General features: G+C 45.9%; 1 protein-coding gene across 1 annotated transcript in view; it reads right to left on the minus strand.

Moving 5' to 3' along the window:
• TRRAP (transformation/transcription domain associated protein) overlaps positions 1-21,200 on the minus strand; it is an 83,742-nt gene that overhangs the window by 46,967 nt on the left and 15,575 nt on the right. The window contains exons 7-21 of the mRNA XM_049788567.1: positions 20,976-21,032; positions 18,671-18,796; positions 17,522-17,599; positions 17,260-17,348; positions 16,048-16,144; positions 13,116-13,254; positions 12,481-12,559; positions 11,125-11,359; positions 10,269-10,635; positions 10,083-10,180; positions 9,295-9,489; positions 7,527-7,718; positions 1,956-2,121; positions 1,399-1,655; positions 510-710 (exon numbers count right to left, since the gene is read on the minus strand). Coding sequence (XP_049644524.1) covers positions 510-710; positions 1,399-1,655; positions 1,956-2,121; positions 7,527-7,718; positions 9,295-9,489; positions 10,083-10,180; positions 10,269-10,635; positions 11,125-11,359; positions 12,481-12,559; positions 13,116-13,254; positions 16,048-16,144; positions 17,260-17,348; positions 17,522-17,599; positions 18,671-18,796; positions 20,976-21,032 — 2,376 coding nt within the window. The remainder of the gene's footprint in view (positions 1-509; positions 711-1,398; positions 1,656-1,955; positions 2,122-7,526; positions 7,719-9,294; positions 9,490-10,082; positions 10,181-10,268; positions 10,636-11,124; positions 11,360-12,480; positions 12,560-13,115; positions 13,255-16,047; positions 16,145-17,259; positions 17,349-17,521; positions 17,600-18,670; positions 18,797-20,975; positions 21,033-21,200) is intronic.

A 21,200-nucleotide genomic window follows, 5' to 3' on the forward strand; every position in this document is an offset into this window, starting at 1 on the left:
CAAATGACAGAGTTAGCTCAAGACTGAGCTAACTAAGGGCAGGAAATGATGGTTCCAGACCATCCATCAGGCACTGGTGTAAGGTGGACTGTGACAGCAGTAGGGGATGCCAGCTGGCCTGTGGTAGGCTGGGCACTCAGACATACATGGGAGAGGTGTCACACCCTCTAAAAAAAGACCAGCACAGAGCTTGAAGAATGTGTGTGTGTGTGTGTGGGTGACTCAGATCAATCTGACTAAGTTACAATTAAATACTGTGCATGAGACAGGTAGTCATACAAGCAGGTGTGTGCGTGTGTGTGCAGGAAGTTTTCAAGGGGCCAGAGAGTACAGCAGGAAGGGCACTGAGTTTACAAGAGGCTGGTGGTCTGGGTTCAATTCCTGATATCCCATATGGTCCCCCAAGTCTGTCAGGAGTGGGCCTGAGTGCAGAGTCAGGAGGAAGGTCAAAGCATCGCTGGGTGTGACCCTTCCCACCCAAAAATCAGTTTGCTTCAATTCCCACATACCTTCTCCATTGGGAGCTGGAGAGACGCTTTGCAGTCAGCAAACTCCACGGTGATGCTGGGACCCTGAACCTCGCTCACAACGTAGTGCAGCTTCTGGGATTCCTTCAGCATCTTTCTGTTACTGCCGCCAAACTTGCCCAGGACGCGGTAGGCCACATGGGAGATGCTGTCGGCAGGATTCCGCAGAGTACGCCACAAGGCCTGGAGACATGAGCACTGTTGTTAGAGCCCAGCCACGGGATGCAGCCCCGTGATCTGCCAAGCAAAATTTGCATCATGCCAGACCACATAAGGGAGACCCTGGTTTTGGGTATTTCTGGAGTAAAGTTTGTCACTCCACCAGGAATAAACTTGAGTGAAGTCAAGAGTAACTGCTGAGCAGTGCTAGGAGTGGCCCAAAACTAAAGGCAAAGCATCAAGGTGAACAAAGCTTGATCTTTGGTCTTTGACATAAGTTCTAACAAGCAGAAATTCTGAAGTGTTTTTCCAAACAGCTTCATCCGTCATCTGCTCCACTTTCCTTGAAATGTAATGGGGAGCCCCAGCTCACTTTACGAGATTTTATTCCTTTCCTAAAAATGGGATAATAAACCTCTAGAGGAAAGATGGCCCTGGGCAAGAACAGCCAGAGATAATGGGGACACCACTACAGCCCTCAACTGCAATCAAGACTCCTTAAGAGTCAGCACCACCACAACAAAAACCTACTTCAACAGACTTTTTCTCAGGTCTCTCCTCAGCCTGAACATCCACAAAGGAAGCTGAAAGCAACACCCCTTCCTCTTGCAAATCCCACAGCTGAGCAGAGCAGAGAAGAGTGGAGCGGTACAGTGAGGTGCCCAGAAACACTGGTGATACGCGCCGCACCTGGAGAAGGCAGCAGACTTACCTGCATGAGCTCCGCGCGCACAGGCTGAATATGGTCGTAGAGGAAGTCAGGCTGCAGGTTGTCCACGCACAACTCCAGAGTCCTCAGGCCCTGGCTGACTAAGGTCTGTGAGCCATTGAGCGCAGACACCAGTGGGTCCATGAGCATGGGCAGGTAGGGCAGGAGCGAGCTCAGCCGCACGGGCACGGTGAGGCACAGCTCCACGAACAGGTCCTTCATGTGCTGCTTGTGCAGGCCGCTCTGCAGCATGTTCAGCCCTGCAAGAAGGGCAAGGGGATGGGGCACACTCACTCTCGGTTTCTCAGCTTGGGTCCAAGCCCACCAGATTCCAGCCTCAGTCTGCCTCCTGCTATGGTTGCAATCCCCTTGTCTGTCGCGCTCACAGCAGCAAGAATGGGATGCACTTATTTTGTTTGAGGGTCACAGCCAGCAATGCACAGGAATCACTCCTGGCTCTGTGCTCAGGAATCACTCCCGACCTTTAGCGGGGCCGAAGATGTAACCAAGCAACTCAGCGCATAGGACTAACGCCAACCCAGCCCATCCCAGTGTATTACCTTGCAGGAGGTTGGGCAACAAAGGCAGAAACTCCTGGTACAGGAGGTCATGGCTGCCCCCTCCAATGGAGCGGAACAGGGCCCGAAGCAGCAGGAAGTAGTTGTAGGGCTCCTTGGCGGTCTGGGCGAGCTCCATGGAGCTGTTCACAATCTTGTGCAGGTGAGGCTGCGGGGGAGAAAGAGGCCGACAGGTTCTAAATGAAGAGGGCTCAAGGCATGACACAGAAATGGGGGTGAAGGGGGCAATTCTGATGGGCTTATCCCCCACTCAACTTGACCGTACAATCTTTCGTTCTAAACTAACTGTCCTTAAAATAAAGGAATGACACATGTATCCTTCTTAAAAGCTCTAGAAAATCAACAACCCTCCCAGCATCTAGGGTCAGGTCAGTCCTGTCAAATCTTGTCTCTCTTGCTGTGGCCAGCAGAACTGGATCTAACATGGGCAGAATCTGAATTACTTGGCAATACTGAACTATGTGGATACAAGTTACAATAAATGTGATTTTTCTTAGGTAATTTTGAATAGCTTTCCTTTTTTATTAAACATAAAAGTAGCCTGTGATTGGTAACTGATTGCTAAATAACTGAAAATTCTGGGAAACTGTAACATACAATTGTAATCAGAGGTACTGTCAGTATTTTTACATTGACTGGGGGGGGAGGGGAAATACCATATTTTCCAGTGTATAAGATAACTGGGTGTATAAAACGACCCCCTACTTTTCCTGTTAAAATACAGAGTTTGGGCTATATTCGCCGTATAAGACTATCTTTCTTTCTTTCTTTTTTTTTTGTGGTTTTTGGGTCACACCCGGCAGTGCTCAGGGGTTATTCCTGGCTTCACGCTCAGAAATTGCTCCTGGCAGGCACAGGGGACCATATGGGACACTGGGATTCGAACTGATGACCTCCTGCATGAAAGGCAAACACCTTACCTCCATGCTATCTCTCCGGCCCCAAGACTATCTTTCTTTTAATGCACACCAAATAGAAATTAAAAAACTTAAGAGAATGAGACCGGAGCTGTGGCACCAGAGGTTAAGGCAGGTCTGCCTTGCAAGTGCTAGCTTAGAACAGACTGCGCTCGGTTCAATCCCCCCAGTGTCCAATATGGTCCCCCCAAGCCAGGAACGATTTCTGAGCACATAGCCAGGAGTAACCCCTGAGCATCAATGGGTGTGGCCCCCCAAAAAAATAAGAGAAAAAGAGTAGAACCCTCAATGGTTAACAGTATTTGTTTAATAAAACTAGACTTTGGAGTGCCAACAATCATTTTACATTAGTCGTCTGTAGTGCGTGACTGTGATTTAATTGTGAGAGCAGGGAGAAGGGACTCCTCCAAGAGCAGCTGGCTGGGATGCAGTGATTAATAGGACAGCTAGAGGGAGACAGAGCGCCTCCTCTGTGTCCCATAAAAGCTGAACAGAAGACTAAGCACCAGAAAGCCGCATACTGGGGAAATCCGTATACCAGGCGGCTGGATGAGATGGCGGCGCTTGGTAACTCAGCTCCTCTGTGTGCCCTGAAAGATTAAGCAGGACAAGCAGAGGACTGAGTGATGACACCTGGCAGCTGGATGGGTAAGAGGGGGACAGACCACTCGTCCCTGAAGCTGGAGAAAGTTTCAGCATGCCGAATACGGGCATATAAGACAACCCTTGACTTTTTTGTTTTTGTTTTGGGTCACACCCAGCAGCACTCAGGGGTTCCTCCTGGCTCTACGCTCAGAAATCACTCCTGGCAGGCTCGGGGACCATATGGGATGCCGGCATTTGAACCACCACTTCTACATCCAAGGCAAATGCCCTGCCTCCATGCAATCTCTCCGGCCCCACGACCCCCAACTTTTATGAAGTTTTACATGGGTTAAAAAGTCATCTTATGGGCCCGGAGAGATAGCACAGCGGCGTTTGCCTTGCAAGCAGCCGATCCAGGACCAAAGGTGGTTGGTTCGAATTCCAGTGTCCCATATGGTCCCCTGTGCCTGCCAGGAGCTATTTCTGAGCAGGCAGCCAGGAGTAACCCTTGAGCACCGCCGGGTGTGACCCAAAAACCAAAAACCAAAAAAAAAAGGTCATCTTATATGCCGGAAAATACGGTTATGAAAAAGATGGCACTTCCAAATTGAAAACGCCCCCCTGGTGACAATATTCAACTTTCAGTAGTAATTAGTAAATGAAGAGAATTGGGGACTGGGTTGGGGTTGGGGACCAAACCAGTAAAAAACTACATAGTCATTTACAAAAAGTTGAAGACAAAAAGTCCTTAGCCCCTGTAGTATGTCTGCCCCTATATGTGAATTTTTATAAGATTTTTCTTTCTGGGGCCGGGAAGGTGGCGCTAGAGGTAAGGTGTCTCTGCCTTGCAAGCGCTAGCATAGGATGAACCTCGGTTCGATTCCCCAGCGTCCCATTCGGTCCCCCCAAGCCAGGGGCGATTTCTGAGTGCATAGCCAGGAGTAGCCCCTGAGCGTCAAACGGGTGTGGCCCAAAAACAAACAAACAAAAAAAAAACAAAAAATTTTTTTTTTCTTTCTGCCACCTGCTTTTCAGTGGTGAGGTAAGATCAGCTATATAAAATTTGTCCTCTACAGAAATGTCATATGAAACAGGTTCCTCTCCGATACCTTAACAAAGCAACACAAACTGGTCAGAACTCCTGATTTAATGGAAGAAAATCAACAACAGTCCTCCTAGAAAGGGTATTATGGATTGTCCTAGAAGTACAAGGGTAGAGAAAAGCAGCAAAGTTAAGGCAGAAATGGGGCTGGAGTGGTGGCTCTAGAGGTAAGGCGCGATTTCTGAGAGCATAGCTACGAGTAACCCCTGAACATTTGGGTATGGCCCAAACAAACAAAAAAAAGTTAAGGCAGAAAGCAGCCAACTGACGGGAGCTTTTAGTAAGTGATGCCTTGTCCTCACTGGATTTGGGAAGGAAGAAACCTGTTACCTCCCTCCCCCAATGCCATATGCTAATCTCACCTGGATGGTCAGGCCCACCCACACACACCTGAGAGGGTCTATTGTTTGGGACAGAGGATAACAGAGAGGCTGGGGAGAGGGGTAGAGAGAAAATTTGCAACTAGGATGAATGCAGAGGAGCAAAAGAGAGGTGGCTTAGCTTAGAAGCCATGTGGCACATGGCGGTCAAGGCCTTGTAATAAATTTGGATATCTCCTGAAGCTTCAACTGTGAAATGATTTCACCACTGCTACCCTGCAACCTTCAGACCCACCAGCCATAGGGGCTGCAGGCACCAGGCCAAGCTGAGAAAGGCCTCACCACCCCACACCATTAGGACACATTAATTTATATGAATACAACACAACCCTCCCCTATATGCCTTCTGTTTGGTACCGGGGTCAAATTCACAAGGGAAACCTGTGCTCAGCCAACTGAGCCACCTCTACGGTGCAACTGTTTCACAGCAGCAACCTCCCAGCGGTGCCTGGAAGCAAGGCCACCCCTGCTTTCAGGGACAAACTCAGCCTCCTTTCCCCCTCTCCCCCCAGTCACGTCCTCTGGGACTGAGTCTGCCCTGGCCCAAAGCACTCTGGCCCCTCACTTTGATTTCTAGTTTGGAAAGGAGGGGCCTCTGTTTCCTCTCCTCTAACTTCCTACCTAACTCACCTAGATGGTGAGACCCTCTCACAGCTGGGAGGGGTCTGTGGTTGGTAATTAAGAAGTAGCCTTCAGAAAGGAGACAGAGAAGCAGTAATGAAGGAGATCAAAGACAGGATGGATGCAGAGAGGATGCTTAGCTTAGAGACATGTGAGAAATATGCACATGGAGGTTAGGACCTTATAAAAAAGCTGGATGTCTCCAGAAACTTCATCTGACTGCCTGTAGATCATTTCTTCATTGTCACCCTGCAACTACAGACCCGCCAGGCCATAGGGGCTGCAGGCGCCGGGCCAAGAAAGGCCTCACCCATCCATCTGTCCACCACATTAAAACTCATTAATTAATAATTAATGCAACACCCTCTATGTTTATTTGTATAACTGAAAAAAGAAATTAAGTTTTTGGTTTTTGAGGAGAAGCCCACACCCTGCCGTTTCTAGCAGTGACCCCTAGTGGTGCTGGGATTGACCACAAGTGGTACCTGGAATGGAACCAGGTTGGCTACCTATGAGGCATCTTGCACCATCTCTCCAGGCCAAGAAACTGAGTTTAAAAATGGAAATCAGTGCCAGCAAAGCTAATGACAATTTAGTGACCACCTAAGAGTACTGAAGTTTTTGCTTTAAATGCACCAGATAGGGGCCAGAGAGGTGGCGTTAGAGGTTAAGGCGTCTGCCTTGCAAGACGAACTGTGGTTCAAAATCCCGGCATCCCATAGGGTCCCCCAAGCCAGGGGCAATTTTTGAGCACATAGCCAGGAGTAACCCCTGAGCGTCAAACAGGTGTGGCTCAAAAAACAAAGAAAAAATAAAACAAAAAAAAAATACACCAGATAAATGAAGCTCTACTTAGAAACACCTATTTATATTTGTACTTGTTTGTTCATATTAGGCCCCTAATTGTTGCAAGTATGTCTTTAAAAGCACTTTATAGAGTTGCTCCACTTTCTATTCAAAAATAAAAACAAGTACCGTATTTTTTGGTGTATAAGACGACTTTTGAAATGAAAAAAGTCAACCGAAAATCGGATGTCGCTGAGTATATCGCGAAAAACGTTTTGATATGCCACTAAATGAAAATCAGAACATCATCTGGATATTGCCACAAAACTAATTTTCGAACTCGATCCTGCACCAATCACTGCAAGGCTGCTCGGACCGCCTCTCTAATTCAGCCAATCCAAGCAGGCTTTTTATGCATGCAAATTAGACAATGTATAAACTTATGCAATATATAAATTACATACAATTTATACAATGTTTATACAATTTATACAATGTTTATACAATATTCAATTTATACAATGTACCCGGATCTACACTGTCAAAAGCCTGCTCAGATTGGCCAGAGTCAGAGAGGAAGTCTATGACAGTAGAGTCTTTGAACCTTTGTTTTATAGAAAGTAATGTTTACTTAGCCACTGACTTCAGAAATCTCTTTGAGTGCTATTCTCCATACATCGCATATTCCATTTCCTTAACTACAAATAGTCAAGAATAATAATATTTTTGGACTGTTAAAAAGGGTAAATGTCGCGCGGGCGCATCTGCGCCCGCGCGCTTTTAAAAAAGGTTGAGATAAATCTGCTTTGGCTAGCTGTCCAGGGGTTCTTTGGCTAGCTGTCCAGCCCAGTGCTCACCACATGCCAGTGCAAGGGACCAACTCCTGGCGTGCAGCTTCTCCAGGCCCAGTTTTCTGCCTCTGTTGCTTGTGAATGAATGGATGGGGCAGAGTTTTGCTCCACCCATCCCATCCCCCAAGGCCCAGGTTACCAGATCAGGCCATAAAGCCCCTCTGGCGTGGGGGAGTCTGGGCCCTCGGACCGAGGTGAACCTATGTTTTAATTGTAAAATTAGGGGGTCATTTTATATGCCAGAAAATATGGTATTAACTACCACCATCCTACTCACAAAATCCTACTACTCTGAGCCAAACAAGCTTTACCTTCAGCATTTGTTCATTTTCAGCTGCGAAGAGGGAAACTGAGCCGAAGACCAACTTGAAGAGTTTGAGGTATAGGTTCGAGAGCTCAACGTTGGATCCCATCTCAGGCAAGCGGTCAAGCAGGTACTCCACCAGGATCGTGGCGAACAGGGCAGAGGTAGTAGGATTAGCCAAGAAGGAATTGGCAACAATCTGCCAAAGAAACACACTCCTGTTAGAACACCAGTGCTTCCCCCATGCAACTCTTTTTCTTAAAGACTTTTCTTTTTTTTGTGTGTGTGGTTTTTGGGTCACACCCGGCAGTGCCCAGGGGTTATTTCTGGCTCCAGGCTCAGAAATTGCTCCTGGCAGGCACGGGGGACCATATGGGACACCGGGATTCGAACCGATGACCTCCTGCATGAAAGGCAAACGCCTTACCTCCATGCTATCTCTCCGGCCCGTCTTAAAGACTTTTCTTTTCTTTCTGGGTCATAGCTAGCAATGCTCAGGTCTGACTCCTGAAAATGGTCAGGAGACCATATGCATAAGTGATGGGAACTGAGCCAGGGTTGACTGCGCGAAAGGCACGTGCCTTAAGCCCTGTTCTATCTATCTAGTCCAATTAAGCATAAACTTTTCAAAAATATATTAGCAGGCACCCCAGAAATTAGTTTTCCACTGGAAAAAAACAAACATGAAATACATTTACAAGACACTAGGGAATTCAGTTTGCTTCAAGTATGGAATGAGCTACTCTATTCTTAGGGTCAAAAATCAACAACAGTCCACACCCAACACATGTAATTGGTAGGAATGAAAAAAAAAAAAAAAAAAAAACCTGTCTCAATGCATCTTATTCTTCTGTTTGTTTGGTTTATTTTGGAGCCATACAGTGACACTCTGAGGTAAGTTACTCCTGACTTTGACTCAGGAATTACTCCTGGTAGTACTGAGGGACCATCTGGGATGCTGGAGAACTGAACCCAGATAGGCCACATGCAAGGTAAACATCCTCTCCATTGTACTTTCCTTTTTTATTTTTTTTTTTGGGCCACACCCTGTGGTGCTCAGGGGTTACTCCTGGCTGTCTGCTCAGAAATAGCTCCTGGCAGGCACAGGGGACCATATGGGACACCGGGATTCGAACCAACCACCTTTGGTCCTGGATCGGCTGCTTGCAAGGCAAACGCCACTGTGCTATCTCTCCGGGCCCTGTACTATCATTCTTAATCTTTGGGGGAAAAAAAACTTTTTTTTTTTGTTTTTGGGCCACACCCGGCGGTGCTCAGGGGTTACTCCTGGCTGTCTGCTAAGAAATAGCTCCTGGCAGGCACGGGGGACCATATGGGACACCGGGATTCGAACCAACCACCTTTGGTCCTGGATTGGCTGCTTGCAAGGCAAATGCCGCTGTGCTATCTCTCCGGGCCAAAAAAAAAAAAAACTTTTTAAAATGACAAACTACAACTTCTCTAAAATCTTATTCTACAAGTAAATCTTTACACATATATTGAGAAAAATCTTCCAAGTACAGAAATAATATCAAGTACTTGAGACATAAAGGAGTCCCTTTTTAGAGGAGATTTCCCTGGGCAATTCCCGGAATGCAGTTTTGGGTCCAGCTGTGGTCAAGGTTACCAGGGATATGCATAGCTATGCCCAGAGGGTCATGCCATGTGGGGATCAAACTCAGAAGCCTGTGAAAGCCTGTGATCACAGGGCATGTAGCTATCTCCCTGGCCCTCACACTGATGTAGACAGAAATGCAAGAAATAAGGCTTTATACCTGAAGAGCATAGTTTTTGGAGATTCGTTCCACCATGTAAGGGACAGTTGTCTGGAAAATTTCCTTAAATGTTAAGGGATTCATCATCGTAAACACACCAGCAAAGTGCTCCAACACCTCCTTCTCTTCCTTCATTCGAACAGTTTGGCAGTTTGCTACGCGAATGTATGTCTGTCCATTTCCTGCAATCTGGACCTAGGTGGAGGGGGTAGAACACAAAATACCCAAGAACACTGAAGTGAAGCCCAATATTTCTGATCAGATTCCAAACAATCAGATGGCAAGAGCGGGATAAATGACCCATCTTTTATATTTTTAATTGGTTTTGGGGCTACACCTGGCTATCCTCAGAGGTTGCCCTTAATTCTGTGCTCCTGGCAGGCTTGGGGACCACATGGGGTGCTGGGGATGGAACCTGGGTTGGCTGCATGCAAGGTAAATAAATGCCTTGCCCACTCTGGTCTTTTTCCAGCCCCAATGGCCCATCTTTTCAAAAGTCTAGTCTCCTTAATTTCAGAAAACATCTGTTGGGAAGAGGTGGGAGGAGGGGCATTTCATTAAAAAACAAATTTCATAAACTTGAATCTTGTGTTGTCAACTGCAGAGCATGACACAGTCCCAGAGGAACCATGCTCACCATCAATGCAACCACACCCGTTAGAGAGCAGAAACAATCCCAGGTGTTTGAAACACTGGCCCTGGTCTGAATAGTAGGTTTCTCAAGCCATGACCTAATTCTAAGCGGCCTTTTCCCTCCTGTCTACTTCCAGGGAAAGGGTCCTCCTTACCTGATAAATGTCCAAAGCCTGCATCGCATACTTGACAAGTTTTATGTAAATCTGAGTCTCTTTGGGCTGTAACTGCTTGTTAGGAATGAACTGAGCTTCTGGAAAAGAAACAGCGTATTAAATGACCGAAATGCAAACCCACCCCGTGAACAGAATTGTCTATGGAAACACTGAAGAGTAAATTACCACCAGGGGCTTTGCAGGATGTGATGCCCCACGTGATGGTCTTCACGCCACAGACCAAGGTCTTCACCAGACTCCGGCAGTCTGTGACCTGGAATGTCTGCTTGTCCTCCTTGTCCTTTTCTCCTTGCTTCTCGAAGGGAGGCACAGGAGCTGGCGTAACAGGGGTGGCGGGGGTCGGGGGTGGCGGTGGAGGCGGTGCAGGGGCAGGCACGGGTGCAGGCGAGGGAGAAGGGCCTGGCGCCGCGGGGGCAGTTGGCACACCGGGTAGAGCGGCGTCCACAGCACCAAGTTCTGACTGAGGCTTGCACTTCTTAAAAATGGCAGCGAGCTGGTATCGAGCAATCGTGTGGAACTTCAAAACAAACACCTGCACAGAGAGGCAGTGGAATGAGGAGACAGCTGCTCCTCAGGACAGGTCAGCCAGGCTTTCGGAAGACTGACAGTGAGCTGCTGGATCCCATGGCCTGAGTTGCTTCTGCAAGATCCCCTGCTCTCCCTCCCACAGGGAGGGTCTGGCTGAGGAAGGCATGGAGTTGCCAAGTGCAGCCAGCCAGCCCCATGTCCAAATCCCACCCACAACTAGACTTTCTATCACCTAGGTAGGAACTGAGCTGGGCACCTCCCAGCAAAGCTCCCAGGAAACAGCTCTTAGGAAACTGGGTGTTGATGTGTCCTTCCCATTCATGCTTGCCAACTCCCCACCCACCAGCCCCCACAGCCAAGACAGTATCTCGGTTAGCAGGCAACTGACTGGCGCTGACCAACTAACGGGGAGTGGGGAGTCAGGACTTGAAGCCGGGTGGCAGTCACATAGGCCCAGGAACTCACAGGTCAGGCCCTAGCCGGGCAATCATACCTCCAACATCCGCATCAAGACGTCCCTCCCGTTGCCACTCTCCTGCTCGCTCTTAGAGCGAATGCAGTCCACCAGGTTGAGCAGCAGCTTGCAGGACATGGTCTGGATGCTGCTGGGCAGAGACTCGTCATCGATGTTTTTGGCAAAGAGCTGAACAGCGAGGGAGAGGTCGCTGAGGGGCAGGTGCTGTCGGACGTGGTGCACCAGGTCAGCCAGAGTGCTATAGGCAAGGGGCCTGCAGGACAAGACAGGAGTGGCAAAAGGTCAAGGTGGGGCAGAAGCAAATGCCAGGGAAGCTGCCATAGCTTGCTCTGAGAGTTAAGGAGCAATAAGACCTCAAGGCCAGTGCTGTTTTGGACCCCCAAATGTGACTCAGCTCAGAGTCACTTCAGAAGAGCCAGGAATAGCCCTGAACACCCATTCCAGATGGGCGCCATAAAAACAAAAAGAGAAATAAGCATAACCAGTCACATTATCAGAATTCCTCCTTGTGGAGAATTGATTTTTATTTCTTTCCATCTTCTTGGTGGATTATCAAATACTCTTTTTATCAAAATAAGATATATTTATTTTATAGAAAGCAAAATACCAGCATCAGTCAGAGCAATCACTTACAATTTATGGCAAAACAACCACTCTGGTTTCTCCTTTTAAAATAAGAGAAAGAAAATAAGAAACTTTTTTTTTTTTTTTTTTTTTAAGGCCACACCTGGTGGTGCTCAGGGCTTATTATATTACTCTTAGTTTTGGAATCAAGGATCACTCCTGGAATGCCAGAGATTAAACCCGAGTCAACCATATGCAAAGCCTGCATCCCATCTGCTATACTCTCTCTCAGCCACCAACGAACAGTTTGTTTTTTGAAAGGAGGAAGAAAAGGACGTGGCTGCAGCTCTAATAGTAGAGCACAGGTGCTGGATACTGGGGTTCATTCCCATGTGATCCCTACATCAATTAACAAGATAAAACAAGATTGGGGTGTGTTCGCCTTGCACGCAGCTGACCCAGGACAAACGTGGGTTTGATCCCCAGCATCCCATTTGGTCCCCCAAGCCAGGAGTGATTTCTGAGCAAGAGCCAGAAGTAACCTGAACACTGCTGGGTGTGCCCCCCTCCCCAAAATTTACAAGGTACAACCAGGAATGATCCCTGAGTGCAAAGGCAGAAGTAACTCCTGAGCATTGCTGTGTATAGCACAACACACACAGTCTAAGACACTTCTAAAAAGTCCTAGAACTTTAAATTGGAGGAAAAAAAAAAAAAAAAAACCTCAATAGCATGTTTCTTGAAACACTTTTAAATTCCTAGTGGCCCTACACCAGGAGTGACAAAGTTACCATGGGTCTGATCACATACCTGAGCGTCTCACGAGCAGTGTATCCTGAGCCAATCAGGATGGACTCATCAAACAGCTTGTCCATGCATGGGATGAACTCTGGAACACAAAGATCTAGTACTCAGTGCCACCCACTATAAATCAAGACACACCCCTTGCCATCCCAGTACTGCCCCCAGATTCTGGGAAAAGGGTATGAGCTAAAAAGAGCCAGAAGGAGCACAAGGGACTAGGGCACAAGCTTTTTAGGGGGAGGTGCAAATTTGGTCCTAGGCACCAGAGATTCCCTGAGGTACTCCTCCACCCCAGTAACCAAGTCCCAGTGGGTGAGAGGCAGAGAAAGGTGAAGAGAGTAGAATGGAAGAAAAGACACAAAATCTAAAGCAGGGGTCTCAAACTCGCAGCCCTCCGTACAACATTTTGTGGCCCTGCCCTAGAGGAGTCTTTTTTGTTTTGTTTTGTTTTAGTTGTTTGGGTCACACCCCCCAATGTTAGGCTTACTACTGACTTTGCACTCAAGGATCACCCCGACTTTGCCTCCTGCGGCCCCCAGATAAATTGAGTTTGAGACCCCTGGTCTAAAGGTTTGAGGGATTGAAGACTCAGCACAGAGGCTAACAGTGACAGAGTCCCAGCCAGGGCGAGCAAGACATACGGTTTCTGAGCTCTGTGGTGAGGATGTGCTTGGCGGCGATCAGAAGCTCCTTCCGGAGATGTGCTGTCTCAGCTGGACAGTTGGAAAGCAACTGTAACATCCCCTTTACCATCTGCTGAGAATATTTGGTCACCAGCTCCTGAGAAAACAAAGAGCAGATCGATGGTTAAAAAGAGGTGGGGGTGGGAAATTCTTATATTCTCTTTCACTGCGATAGCAAAGCCAGGTCTTGTGCATGCTTGTGCTTTACCACTGAGCCACATCTTGGGCCCCAGGACCATTTCAAAAATCTTCAAAAAACACAGTTAAGATTAGGCTTGAGGGCCCGGAGAGATAGCACAGTGGCGTTTGCCTTGCAAGCAGCCGATCCAGGACCAAAGGTGGTTGGTTTGAGTCCCGGTGTCTCAAATGGTCCCCCGTGCCTGCCAGGAGTTATTTCTGAGCAGACAGCCAGGAGTAACCCCTGAGCACCGCTGGGTGTGGCCAAAAAACCAAAAAAAAAAAAAAAAAAAAAAAAGATTAGGCTTGAGGGGCCAGAGAGATAGCACAACAGTAAGGCATTTGCCTTGCAAGCAGCCAACCCAGGACCATCAGTGGTTCGAATGCCAGCATCCCATATGGTCCCCTAAGCCTGCCAGAAGTGACTTCTGAGCGCAGAGCCAGGAGTAACTCCTGAGCGCCGCAGGATGTGACCCCTAAACCAACAACAACAACAACAACAACAACAACAAAAGATTAAACTGGAGTCCAAAGTGGCAGATCTCAAAACAAGCAGCAGCCAGTTTTTAGATCTGTGTGTACACAGAGTGACATATTGGGGAAAAAAAATAACGATTTCCCAGGGGTCAGGGTCCAGTCCCACACAGAACCTGCCAGCACCACTAACACCACTAACAGCACTGCTAAGAGTAGCCCCTGGCCCAAAAGAGAAAATGAGCAGCTCCTACAGAGTGGTTTTATGGATGTCTTGCTGAGACTTTCTATAGATTTAGGCATGAACATGCACAATTTTACTATGTGATAACGAGAGAAGAAAACTTAAAAAAAATTTTATATAAATATGGTAACCATAGGGTTAATATAAGTTCTTACACTAGAGACATCAACTCAGAATAAAGTCTACTCTTTATGCAGTTTTAGGGAGGCAATTCGCCAAAAACCAAAGCTAACTAAACCCAAAATGTAGATTTATTACACCATGTTTCCACTTTCTCAAAAGACCTCGAGAAGCATGTCCGAAAACATTTGGAAAGGTTACAGATGCTCTCAAGGTACAATTTCGATTTAGAGCTCGTTTTCACTTTTGTTTTCCTGAAATAAAACCCCAAATTAACCTCTAGGACAACTCTAACTGCTATAACAGTACGATGTTTATTTCATACTTTAGGGCCTTATACATGGATTTTATTCAAAAATGCTGTATGATTGATGGCATAGGAAACATTGTTTTTTCTTCATGGTTTTCTCATTTGAGCAGACAAGACTAAACAGCAAATTGAAAAAATAAAAGTGAAACTATGTCATACTCTTCAAGAAAAAAAAACCACTCACACTTCTGTTATCAGTTTGACAATGCCACATTTTAAGTTTCAACCCCTCCCTCATTATGTTAAACAACTCCAAAAAAATAAGCTAAAAACCAGTTAAGTGTCGATATAGATTTCAGAAGGGCAAATTACATTGTGTGAACTAATAACCCTATCTGTCAGTGCTCAGGACTTACTCCTGGCGAGGTGTGGGGGACCGACCATGTAGGTGCTGGGGATCTAACCTGGGTTTGGCACATGCAAAGCAGGCCCTTAACCACCATGGCATTTCTCTGGCCTGAGAGTGATATCTTAAAGCTTCTTTGCCTACATTGGAAATAACCCCCAAATATTCATCAACAACTGATGGACAGCAGAGACATGGTGGTACATTCAAAGGATGCCATATTCCACCTCATCCCAAGTCCACAGGCTAGAGCCCAACCCCCAGCATGACTCTACTAGAGTCTGAAGGTGGTCATAGGGGTGCATGTCTGATATTGAATCAGGAAGACAGCGCATTTTCCTGTCCCCATCGTGTGCAGACATGCCAAGAAATCTCCATCTTCTGCAAGTTGAGGAAAGAGCCCTCAGCGGGCACCCCATTTGCTGGCATCATGAACTTGACCTTTCTAAAATCCCAAACATGTTCACTATTTAAACTACTCAGCCCATGGGATTGTGTTGGGGCAGCCTGAGACCACCAGCCCAAAGAAAGCAATGAGAAAAAAAAAATCTCCAGATCACTAGTCAGAAGAGCAGCCACACTCAAAAGGTTATATACAGGAGAGATAGCACACAGTAGGCCATTGCCTTACACAGCCAATCTCAGACGGACGATGGTTTGAATCCCGGCATCCCATATGGTCCCCCGAGCCTGCCAGGAGCGCAGAGCCAGGAGTAACCCTGAGTGCTGCCAGTTATATACCACCTACCACAGTGTAATTCATTTATAAGGCAATCTAGGAAAGGCAAAACTATAGGGACTGAAACACACCAGTGCCTGTCAGGGGCTGGGGTAGAAGGAGGTAATAGGTACAAATATATACAAGGATACACACCCAGAAGGGTGATGAAAATGCTGTTCATTTGACTTGGTGGTTACAAACAACTGGAAATCCCAGAACTCTACACCTACAAAAGGTGAATTTTTTTTTTTTTTTTTGCAGAGGGGAGGGTGGTTGGTGGCCACATCTGGCAATATCTAGGGCTCATTCTTGGCTCTGTGCTCAAGAAATATTCCTGGAAGGCTAAGGGGGCCATATGGGGTGCCAGCCAGGTCAGCTGCAAGCAAGGCAAGTATCTGCTGTATTACCTCCTCAGTCCCAAAAGGTGAATTTTATTACACACTAATAATCTCTCAAGAAAATACAATTTAAAACAAAGTCAAAAAAAAAAAAACTTACCTGATAAATTCTGATGATATATGCTAAAAATGACAATGTCTTAATCTGAGCAGCAATGAAATCAGCATACAATTCCTTGTTGTAAAGCTTATGTTGCCTGGATATAAAATAAAATTTCAAGGTTAGGACTTAAGTCTTTACATGAGGATCGGATTAAAAATTTACAAATCTGGGGCCAGAGAAATAGCATGGCAGTAGGGCATTTGCCTAGCATGCGGCTGACCCAGGACAGACTGTAGTTCAATCCCAGGCATCCCATAAAGTCTCCCAAACCAGGAGCAATTTTTGAGAGCATAGCCAGGAGTAATCCCTGAGCGTCACTGTGGCCCAAAAAAAAAAAAAAAAAAAAAAAAACAAGCAAAAATTACAAAAACTAAGAAGACCCTAGAAGGTTTAGAGCATAAAGCCAGCAGTTCTCCTGGGCACGGTTTAGCACTTCTAGACTGAAGCCCATTGGCACCACCAACACACCCATTCTGCAGAGAGCATGGGGCCTGGACCAAACAACAGGGGCCACCAGAGCTAATTCACCCTCCCTCGGACACTGCCCTCAATCCAATGAAGAAGCCAGAATGGCTGGGTTTGTTGTTTGTTGTCTTAACAGGAAGGTTCCAAAGTGGAAGAAAAGCTTCATGAGTGGCTGTCGAGGGTGAACACAATGGGTCAGTGGAGTGATGAAGGGAGATGGTTGGGACAAATGTCCTTACTACATTCAAGTGCAAGTATCAGCAGCAAGAACAGGGCTGGAGGGGGAAGAAGGCTTAGCAACCCTCAAGTAATAAGTACAGAGATCCCTAGTTTACAACACACCAAGAAACCACCGTATTATTTCTCAAAATAAAAACAAAAACAAAAACAAAAACAAAACAAAACAAAAAAAACCCTATTCCTGCCAACAGCACTGACTCAAACATAATGTTTTGCTTTTTTTGTGTGTGTGTGGTTTTTGGGTCACACCTGGCAGTACTCAGGATACTCCTGGCTCCATGCTCAGAAATTACTCCTGGCAGGCACGGGGGACCATATGGGATGCCGGGATTCAAACCGATGACCTTCTGCATGAAAGGCAAAGGCCTTACACCTCCATGCTCTCCAGCCCCACAAACATATGTTGCCACACTCATGACTTTCACGTCTTGCTAAAAAATGGGAACAAGTGGCCTAGGGCTAGGAACTAAAGCTCAGGGCAGCAGCCATCCCCACACATCTCACCTGGCTTGTGCAGACACTTGAATCGCAATAGTATTCATAATCAGTGGCACAAACTCAGCAACAACATTGTGGATGTTCAGTTTGTAGAGCTAAAAGCAAATAAATGCGCATGCTTAGACACTCTAACACTGCAAGACACTATAATTCATGATATCACTTATCATGATATGTAGATTCATCGAATTCTCACAGATAAGTAAGAGTGCCAAAGACCCTAAAAAAATTAAACACTCGTACTTGACATTTATTATGATGCACATACCTGGTACATTAATACAACAATAATGGGCAATTCTGCCAATACTTTGAGAGACAGAGATCCTCTTGGAATGATGGAATGCTATAAGAAATAAACAAGCAAGAATGTGGTCAGCATTCCAGCATTTAAAATACCCCGAATCAGAAATATCACCAGTAAATATCACCTCCTGAGATGCAGGGAAAAAAACTAACACATCTTTGCAAATATTTTCTTAAAATGCAAACTTTTCTGAAATCATAGTGCAAGAACTATTAAATAGTTTTAAATTTTCCAATGAAATCACCTTAAAAGGACTAGGTAGGTAGATTTTCTCGGAAAAAAATATATCAAAACTTAGAAATGCTTTTGCTTTCTTTAAAAAGGAACCATAAGTTTACCCAATTTTATTCAAAAATTTCATCAACAGAACAATGCTTATAATAAACAGGGAAAAAATGTCAAAATATTATAGCTTACAAAATAGGTAAGGAAAATGTCAAAACACAGATGGGCAATGGATAGGAACAGACAAAACAGACTACAGACAGAAAACAACTTTGTAATGTATTTATTATCCAAGCACAACCCAAAACATTCCACAAAACCATTTCAGTTTCTAGATGATATAGGATAAAAATTTTAATTTGATCTATGCGTGTCACTTAGGTGCACAAATATGTTACCTGAACATAATACCTGTGTTACCTTCACAAAATTCCGTGAGACAGGATTTTCAGATGACGAGAGGAAAAATAAGGTCAGAATGAAGGATCATAAACTTCCTTACAGTGAGAAACTCCCAGGGGAGACCTGGGCTATCGCCCCAGTTCTCTGCCCACTCTCAGCAGTGACCCATAGCCTCTAAGCTATAACAGAGCTTCGTAATGCCCCAGCCCAGGATGACCAGAGTTAAGCAGGCAGGCAGGCAGGCTGGCCTGCATTTCACAACACTCTCTCCACCTCCCCTCACAAGGGCAGACCACACTGCAACATCAGTGCTGCCTTCACATGGACAAGTACCTTAGTTTATCTCCCCTGCCTCCAAATGTTTGAGGAAAAAGGCAGAAAGCACAGTAAGTGGTGGGAAAAGGGAATTACTACTGCATCTCACCCCTCCACCATGCAGAGAAGACCTGGGTCACACCAAGCAAAATATCCAAGCAAACTTACTGTTCTTGTCTCACTGTCCTCACGCTCGGGATTGACTTTCACAGCGATGGTTGTGATCATACCAACCATTTCGGGGGGAGGAACTGTGTTCTCAGGGATCACCTGAGGGTTCTCAAAGTAGCGGTTCTACAGAAAACAAAGAAACCTGTTTTCCCAAGGCCAACCACAGCATTCCTCCAGGAGAGTCACCCAGCACAAGATGGAAGGAACCAGACATCCCATGTATTGATGAGACAACTCTGAACATAAAGTCCGGTGAGGATGACCCTGTTGGAACGACAGGCAGGGACCAGGTTTCCCATCCCCAGCAAGTGAGGGAGCACTGCTCACAATGTTCCTTGCTCCTCTTTCTCCCTGCCTGACATTGTTTTGTGTAATGTTTTCCCTACAGGGTGCTAACTTAGGGAGGAAAGGATAGTACATGACCCTGTTGAATCAATGGAGGCAGGAACAGGAACAAGAAACAGAAACATTTGTAGAAGTCAGGATGTCACTGGCAACTCTATTTCTTAAGTGAAGTTTAGACATCAAACTAGACAAAACCGTTTCTTACACAAAGCAGCTCTGAGGCCCTGGCAGAAACAGAAGGCAGCAGACTGAAAAGCTCCAAATGTATTTATACTTGGAGTTTCTAAATTCTCAGCTAAAGCTCCTTTAAGTCCCAGGGGACAGAGAGACAGTACAGAGGGGAAGGTTTTTGCTTTGCATGCAGCTCAGATTCAGTGCCCAGCGCCCCAATTGATCCCATAAACCCCACCATGAAAGATCCCTGAGTGCAGAGTTAGAAGCTCTAAGCACAGAGGACTGTGACCCCCAAATCCCAACTTATTTTTGAGGGGCTTTTGGGTCACATCCAGTGGCGCTCAGGGTTACTCCTGAGTCTGCGCTCAGAAATTGCTCCTGGCTGGCTTGGGGGACCATATGGGATGTTGGGATTCAAACCACCATTGGGCCTGGTTCAGCTACATGCAAGGCAAACACCCTACCGCTGTGCTATCTCTCCGGCACCCCCCAAACATTTAAGAAAAAAGCATAAAATAACATAAAGCCCCAAATTTGCCATTAAGTTAATAGTTTTCTAAGGTTATTTTTTTTATTGTTTTCTAAGGTTTTAAGAAAAAATATTTTAAAAATTGATTTTTGAGTTTTGGGGCCTCACCTGGCGGTGCTCAGGGGTTACTCCTGGCTCTTCACTCAGAAACACTCCTGGCACGCTCGGGGGACCATATGGGATTTCGAAGATTGAGCTCAGGTCCATCCTGGGTCAGCAGAGTGCAAGGCAAACACCCTACCAATGTGTTACCACTTTGGCCCCATAAAAAAAAAACTCATAAGAAAAATATCCAGGGCCAGAGTAATAGCACAGCAATAAGGCGTTTGCCTTGTAAGCGGCTAACACAGGATAGACCCCAGTTCAAATCCCAGCATCCTATATGGTCCCCTGAGCCTGCCAGGAGTGACTTCTGAGTGCAGAGCCAGGAATAATTCCTGAGCGCTGCCAGGTTTAACCAAACAAACAAACAAACAAACAAACCAAAAAACAAAACAAAACAAAAAAAGATAAATATTCAGTCACATGGTGAACCAGGGAAAAAGACAAACAGTTCAGGAGGTTAAAGTGCTCATCTGGCACATAACTGATCCCACTTGGATCCCCAACACCACAAGGGAACAGAGTGAAATCTCTGACATGGATCCCAGAGTGGTCCCCGAGTACTGCCAGACATGACCCAAACACTTCATCTCAGTATAGAAAACTGGAAGAATTTTTTGTCTTTTTTTTTGGGGGGGGGCACACCCGGTGATGCTCAGGGGTCACTCCTGGCTGTCTGCTCAGAAATAGCTCCTGGCAGGCACGGGGGACCATATGGGACACCGGGATTCGAACCAACCCCCTTTGGTTCTGGATCGGCTGCTTGCAAGGCAAACACCGCTGTGCTATCTCTCCGGACCCTTGTCTTTTTTTTTCCCCCTTGGTTTTTGGGTCATACCCAGCAGTGCTCAGGGATTACTCCTGGCTCTATATTCAGGAATTACTGCTGGCAGTGCACAGAAATTATATGAGGTACCAAGGATCAAAACTGGGTCAGCTGCATGCAAGGCAAGTGCCCTCTCTACCATACTATTACTCTGGTCCCCAAAAAGAACTCTTTTAAAAGGCTTATTTGTCCACCAAGATTCAGACTACCTCTAAATATTCACCATTCTGAAATCAGCTTCCCCGATTACACGCTCAACTCAATTGTTTACTCCCTTTGTGCTGACTTAGTAATATAATAAGTATTGAAAAGATATCAAAACATACCACTACTTTTGGAAGCTCCTTATAAATCTGTTTCACAAAATCCAAGAAATGATGAATCTAAGGGGACAAAAAGATAAGATGAGGTATTTATATACAGAAAAGTACTAAATTAAGAAAAAAAATTAAATATGAATGTTAATGTGTAACCAAATTAATACATCAGAAAACAAGTACCTAATATACAAGAAATAAAACCTGAGTGTGCAAGAGCTCAAAAACAAATGA

Source organism: Suncus etruscus, chromosome 15 (assembly GCF_024139225.1).
Source record: "Suncus etruscus isolate mSunEtr1 chromosome 15, mSunEtr1.pri.cur, whole genome shotgun sequence".
NCBI lineage: Eukaryota > Metazoa > Chordata > Mammalia > Eulipotyphla > Soricidae > Suncus > Suncus etruscus.